The sequence below is a fragment of the Cyclopterus lumpus genome, chromosome 7, assembly GCF_009769545.1.
Source record: "Cyclopterus lumpus isolate fCycLum1 chromosome 7, fCycLum1.pri, whole genome shotgun sequence".
Lineage (NCBI taxonomy): Eukaryota > Metazoa > Chordata > Actinopteri > Perciformes > Cyclopteridae > Cyclopterus > Cyclopterus lumpus.
This window is the reverse complement of record NC_046972.1, coordinates 26130581-26138080: the sequence shown is the minus strand read 5'-3', so window position 1 is coordinate 26138080 and position 7500 is coordinate 26130581. Positions and strand designations below refer to the sequence as shown.

Sequence of the window (7500 nt, the reverse complement as noted above, 5' to 3'; positions counted from 1 at the left end):
CACTTCCCCGCTCTGTGATCACCTGCTTCCCCCCACTTCCCCGCTCTGTGATCACCTGCTTCATCCCACCTGCCTCCTCCTGCTGCTGCTCCCGACCCCCCTCCATGTCCTCTCCGTCTTTGGGGTCCCCTATGGTGTCGTTCTGTCCACCAGCCTCTGGGAGCCGCTCCCAGAGGACATCTTCCTCACCTGGGATGTGACGCCCCCGTGCTTCGACAGTTCCCCCACGATGCTCTCGTCCTTCACGAACGGCGGCACGTTCGCCACCGTCACCCTCACCGCCGCCGTGAACAGGGGAGAGACGGGGACGTGCATGTTGAACATCACGACCCCGCTCTCCACCACCGTGTTGACTTTAATGATGCTGTCCAAGAAGATGACCACGGCCTTGTTAATGCGGGCAGCGGACTTCACGCTGCTGTAGCCCACCACCTCCCCCACCGCCAGACTACATCCTCCACCGAGCACGGGAACACCGGCATAAGCCGAATCCCACGCCTGCGTGTGAGCCAGCTTAAATCCATCTCGGCGTTAGCACGTCGCTAGCACACCGTTAGCACATCGCTAGAACGCCGCTAGGCCGCCGTTAGCGCGCGCCGGCGGCTCGCAAACACCCACACTCAACCCACCAAACCCCCCTCGTGCACACAGTACCCCACTCAACACCGACACATACACTGCTCTCACACTCACTACGAAACACACAGGAAAAAACACTGTCAACTCCGAACATGACGCTCTCCGCTCCCAACCTCCGACCTCACGCTCAGAGAGAGAGAGAGAGAGAGAGAGAGAGAGGGGGGGGGGGGGGGGAGAGAGGGGGGAGAGGGAGAGAGAGAGGGAGAGAGAGAGAGGAAGAGAGGGAGAGAGAGAGAGAGAGAGAGAGAGGGAGAGTGAAAGAGAGGGAGGGAGAGAGAGGGGGGGAGAGAGGGGGAGAGAGAGAGAGAGAGAGAGGGAGAGGGAGAGAGAGAGAGAAAGAGAGACAGACATCAGCTGATGGTGCTGCATTCATTAGTTTGAGTGGAAACGTTCTGCATTGCAGCGTAGTGATGCAGAATGGGGTGGGGGGGGCTCACTCTTGTCCATCCAGTGGATGTGCGGTGGGGTGGAGCTCTGTGGGGGGTTGCAGGACAAGATGATGCTCTCTCCCTCGCGAGCTCTCTTGGAGACCTTCTGCTGCTTCAGGAGAACTGGTTGAGCTGGAGGAGACAGAGGCAGGTCATGAGTTCAGATCCCTTTAGATGATTCTGCTCTTGTTCCTGATGTTAAACTCAGACAAAACTGAAGTTATTTTACTGGGCCCTGAACACCTCAGAGATCAATTATCTGGTGATGTGGTTTCTGTAGATGGCATTGCCCTGGCATCCAACACCACTGTAAAGAATCTCTAGTTATCTTTGACCCAGACTTGTCCTTTAACTCCCACGTTAAGCTAATCTCAAGGACTGCATTTTATCATCTACGTAACATTTCAAAAATCAGGCACATCTTGTCTCAAAAAGATGCAGAAAAGCTGGTTCACGCGTTTGTTACTTCCAGACTAGATTACTGCAACTCCTTATTATCAGGCTGCTCTAATAAGTCTCTTAAATCCCTCCAGTTGATCCAGAATGCTGCAGCTCGTGTACTCACAAAAACTAAGAAAAGAGATCACATGACTCCTGTATTAGCTGCTCTGCACTGGCTCCCTGTAAAATCAAGAATCACATTTAAAATTCTTCTCCTCACCTACAAAGCCTTGATTGGTGATGCACCATCATATCTTAAGGAGCTTGTAGTACCATATTGCCCCACTAGAGAGCTGCTCACTAAATGCGGGGCTACTTGTGGTTCCTAGAGTCCTAAAAAGTAGGATGGGAGCCAGAGCCTTCAGTTATCAAGCTCCTCTTTTATGGAACCAGCTTCCACTTTCAGTCCGGGAGGCAGACACAGTCACCTCATTTAAGAATAGACTTAAGACTTTCCCCTTTAATAGTCCTTATAGTTAGGGCTGAATCAGGTTTGACCTGGTCCAGCCCCTTGATATGCTGCTATAGGCTTATAGGCTGCTGGGGGATGTTTTAGGATACACTGAGCACCTATCTCATCTTCTCTCTCTCCTTATGGATGAATTGACATCTCTCCATTGCACCTTATTAACTCTGCTTCCTCCCCGGAGTCGTTGTGACTTCACGTCTCATAGGGTCCATTGGACCTGGAGGTGTCTGATGCCTCCGGCCTTGGCCCCGCCCCCCCTCCTCTCTACCTTCTTCTGTTTCATGGATTGTGGAGGTCTGGATCGTGGTCCATGTCTACTACTCATTATTCATAATTTCTGTCATATTCATTGAATATTTATGTAACTGTAACTCTGTTCATCTGTACACTTGGCATCTGTTGATTCTGTCCATCCAGGGAGAGGGATCCTCCTCTGTTGCTCTCCTGAAAGGTTCTTACCTTTTTCACCCTGAAAGGGTTTTTCTGTTTTTCCTGATCCGATGTTAGGTCAAAGGTCAGGGATGTCATATGTATGCAGATTTTGAAGACCTCTGAGAGGAGATTGAGCATGTATATATGTGTGTGTGTGTGTGTATGTGTGTCTCACCCTCCACAATGACCTGGACCCTCGGGTCATGCGATCCCCAGGTTGCATGTGTGTGTGTGTGCCTCACCCTCCACTATGACCTGGTCCCTGGGGGTCATGGCGGTCCCCAGGTTGCATGTGTGTGTGTGTGTGTGTGTGCCTCACCCTCCACGATGACCTAGACTCTCGGGGTCATCGCGGTCCCCAGGTTGCGTGTGTGTGTGTGTGTGTGTGTGTGCCTCACCCTCCACGATGACCTAGACTCTCGGGGTCATGGCGGTCCCCAGGTTGCATGTGTGTGTGCATGTGTGTGCATGTGTGTGTGTGTGTGTGTGTTTGCCTCACCCTCCACGATGGCCTAGACCCTCGGGGTCATGGCGGTCCCCAGGTTGCGTGTGTGTGTGTGTGTGTGTGTGTGTGTGTGTGTGCCTCACCCTCCACGATGACCTGGACCCTGTGGGTCATGGCGGTCCCCAGGTTGCGTGTGTGTGTGTGTGTGTGTGCCTCACCCTCCACGATGACCTAGACCCTCGGGGTCATGGCGGTCCCCAGGTTGCGTGTGTGTGTGTGTGTGTGCCTCACCCTCCACGATGACCTGGACCCTGGGCGTCATGGCGGTCCCCAGGTTGCATGTGTGTTTGTGTGTGTGTGTGCCTCACCCTCCACGATGACCTAGACCCTCGGGGTCATGGCGGTCCCCAGGTTGCGTGTGTGTGTGTGTGTGTGTGTGTGTGTGTGTGTGTGTGTGCCTCACCCTCCACGATGACCTAGACCATCGGGTTCATGGCGGTCCCCAGGTTGCATGTGTGTGTGTGTGTGTGTGTGTGTGTGTGTATGTGCCTCACCCTCCACGATGACCTAGACCCTCGGGGTCATGGCGGTCCCCAGGTTGTATATGTGTGTGTGTGTGTGTGTGTGTGTGTGTGTGCCTCACCCTCCACGATGACCTGGACCCTGGGGGTCATGGCGGTCCCCAGGTTGCGTGTGGTTGCGTGTGTGTGTGTGTGTGTGTGTGTGTGTCTCACCCTCCACGATGACCTAGACCCTCGGGGTCATGGCGGTCCCCAGGTTGTATATGTGTGTGTGTGTGTGTGCCTCACCCTCCACGATGACCTGGACCCTGGGGGTCATGGCGGTCCCCAGGTTGCGTGTGTGTGTGTGTGCGCCTCACCCTCCACGATGACCTGGACCCTGGGGGTCATGGCGGTCCCCAGGGCGTTGGAGGCGTAGCAGCGGTAGTCGCCCTCATAGGAGTCCAGCGTCTCCTCGTCTTCAGCCTTCAGCGTTCCGGACTCTTTGCTCTCCGAGCCGAACGCCTCGCCGTCCTTCACCCAGCGGAAACTACAGAGGACACGAGGACTTTCATTACGCTTTTTTAATGATTTGTTTTATCAGGAAAATACAGAATATTAACGTTTCAGTCATTTAAAAAGAATAAAGCTGAAGTTTGAGAAGTGATTTACAGAAGATGGAAACCAGAGAGATGATTTTGTTATTGCTGTGATTTCATTAGAGGAACATTTATCGCCATGACAACGGAAAGTAGCCAGAGGGCAGAAGTGGACACACACGGACACACACACACACACACACACGCACACACACACGGACACACACACACACACACACACAGACACACACACACACACACAGACACACACACACACACACACACACACACACTCGTACGTACGTGGGTGCCGGGTTACCGGAGGCCTCACAGGGCAGATAGATGTCCTCCTGAGAGAAGGCCGTGTACGACCTCGGCATCTCTGTCAGGATCGGAGGCTGCGACACTGAACACACACACACACACACACACACACACACACACACAAAATGCAACTTATTGGTTTCATGGACGAGACACAGAACACCCTTTTTCATGCGATCATAAAATGCATTAACAAGACGAGTTACGCTGTGAATCTGGTTAAAATCCCCCAGAACTATTATTTTCATTTCATTTTTCTCCACTGACAACAACAACAACAACAAGAAATGCATTTGTTTGGGTTATATGAATAATTTGACTTTAGTTTAATATTGTAATACTTTTGGAGCAGTGACATCCAAAGGTTGCACATTAAAGACGGACTGGACCTCCATCTTTACGGAGTGAAACACCAACAAGGAGAGACACTTACTGTTATGCACTTTGTCTGGTGGTCCACGGAAGCAAGGGAAGGAGAGTAGAGGAGGAAGCAAGGGAAGGAGAGCAGAGGAGGAAGCAAGGGAAGGAGAGCAGAGGAGGAAGCAAGGGAAGGAGAGTAGAGGAGGAAGCAAGGGAAGGAGAGCAGAGGAGGAAGCAAGGGAAGGAGAGCAGATGAGGAAGCAAGGGAAGGAGAGCAGAGGAGGAAGCAAGGGAAGGAGAGCAGAGGAGGAAGCAAGGGAAGGAGATAAGGACACACAGTTTAAACGCTGCAGACAGAAGGTGAATAAAGGATGCAGTGAGTCTGTCTGCATGAACCGGATCCTCAGCATGTTTTTGTGTTCGGGCTCATGTCAACGTTTTTAAATACTTTTCTTCTCTTTGCACAATTGATCCCAAAGACGGTTACAAACAAATATATAACACAACAAACAAATATATAACACAACAAATAAAGATCTAACGAAACAAATAAAGATCTAACAAAACAAACAAAGATATAACACAACAAACAAAGACATAACAAAACAAACAAAGATATAACAAAACAAACAAATATCTAACAAAACAAACAAATATATATCACAACAAACAAATATATAACACAACAAACAAATATCTAACAAAACAAACAAATATATAACAAAACAAACAAAGATATAACAAAACAAACAAACATATAGCAAAACAAACAAACATATAACAAAACAAACAAAGATCTAACAAAACAAACAAAACAAACAAAGATCTAACAAAACAAACAAATACATAACAAAACAAACCAAGATCTAACAAAACAAACAAAGATTTAACAAAACAAACAAAGATCAAACACAACAAACAAAGATCTAACAAAACAAACAAAGATTTAACAAAACAAACAAATATATAACAAAACAAACAAAGAAGAAACACAAGAAGGATTCAACAGAGAGTATGCGTAGGACATATATATATGTATATATGTATGTATATATATAAGTATATATATATACATACATATATACATATATACGTATATATACATTTATATATGTATAAGTATATACATATATATATATATATATGTATATATACATATATATATATATATATACAGTATATATAAGTATATATACGTATATATATGTATATATATGTATATATATACATATAAACTGGTGTTATTAAACCTCATACTGGTTAAACATTAAACTGGTTATTAAACTTCATACTGGTCACTGTAAACATTAAACTGGTTATTAAACGTCATACTGGTCACTGTAAACATTAAACTGGTTATTAAACGTCATACTGGTCACTGTAAACATTAAACTGGTTATTAAACGTCATACTGGTCACTGTAAACATTAAACTGGTTATTAAACGTCATACTGGTCACTGTAAACATTGAACTGGTTATTAAACTTCATACTGGTCACTGTAAACATTAAACTGGTTATTAAACGTCATACTGGTCACTTTAAACATTAAACTGGTTATTAAACGTCATACTGGTCACTGTAAACATTAAACTGGTTATTAAACGTCATACTGGTTAAACATTAAACTGGTTATTAAACGTCATACTGGTCACTGTAAACATTAAACTGGTTATTAAACGTCATACTGGTCACTGTAAACATTAAACTGGTTATTAAACGTCATACTGGTTAAACATTAAACTGGTTATTAAACTTCATACTGGTCACTGTAAACATTAAACTGGTTATTAAACGTCATACTGGTTAAACATTAAACTGGTTATTAAACGTCATACTGGTCACTGTAAACATTGAACTGGTTATTAAACGTCATACTGGTCACTGTAAACATTAAACTGGTTATTAAACCTCATACTGGTTAAACATTAAACTGGTTATTAAACGTCATACTGGTCACTGTAAACATTAAACTGGTTATTAAACGTCATACTGGTCACTGTAAACATTAAACTGGTTATTAAACTTCATACTGGTCACTGTAAACATTAAACTGGTTATTAAACGTCATACTGGTCACTTTAAACATTAAACTGGTTATTAAACGTCATACTGGTCACTGTAAACATTAAACTGGTTATTAAACTTCATACTGGTCACTGTAAACATTAAACTGGTTATTAAACGTCATACTGGTTAAACATTAAACTGGTTATTAAACGTCATACTGGTCACTGTAAACATTAAACTGGTTATTAAACTTCATACTGGTCACTGTAAACATTAAACTGGTTATTAAACCTCATACTGGTTAAACATTAAACTGGTTATTAAACGTCATACTGGTCACTGTAAACATTAAACTGGTTATTAAACGTCATACTGGTTAAACATTAAACTGGTTATTAAACGTCATACTGGTCACTGTAAACATTAAACTGGTTATTAAACGTCATACTGGTCACTGTAAACATTAAACTGGTTATTAAACGTCATACTGGTCACTGTAAACATTAAACTGGTTATTAAACGTCATACTGGTCACTGTAAACATTAAACTGGTTATTAAACGTCATACTGGTCACTGTAAACATTAAACTGGTTATTAAACGTCATACTGGTCACAGCAGGAGGACTCACAGTCTTTGGGGATGTCGATGGCTCCCTCAGCGAGGGGAGGAGAGGAGGAGGAGAGGAAGCACAGAGGGAGGAGGAGGAGGAGGAGGACCGGGGGGAGGGAGGGGGGGCACGGCCCCCGACAGCCGGTCCACCGACGCTGTGACACACACATCTCTCAATGTCCCATGGAAAGTGATGCGAGACACACACACACTCATCAACACACACACACACACACACACACA

At 45.5% G+C, this 7500-nt stretch overlaps 1 protein-coding gene across 1 annotated transcript in view; it reads right to left on the bottom strand.

The window, feature by feature from the left end:
• Nucleotides 1-7427, bottom strand: part of LOC117733600 (neural cell adhesion molecule L1-like) — a 35023-nt gene extending 27596 nt beyond the window's left edge. The window contains exons 1-5 of the mRNA XM_034537375.1: nt 7277-7427; nt 4711-4725; nt 4257-4359; nt 3735-3904; nt 1077-1199 (exon numbers count right to left, since the gene is read on the bottom strand). Coding sequence (XP_034393266.1) covers nt 1077-1199; nt 3735-3904; nt 4257-4359; nt 4711-4725; nt 7277-7427 — 562 coding nt within the window. The remainder of the gene's footprint in view (nt 1-1076; nt 1200-3734; nt 3905-4256; nt 4360-4710; nt 4726-7276) is intronic.
• Nucleotides 7428-7500: the final 73 nt, after the last annotated feature.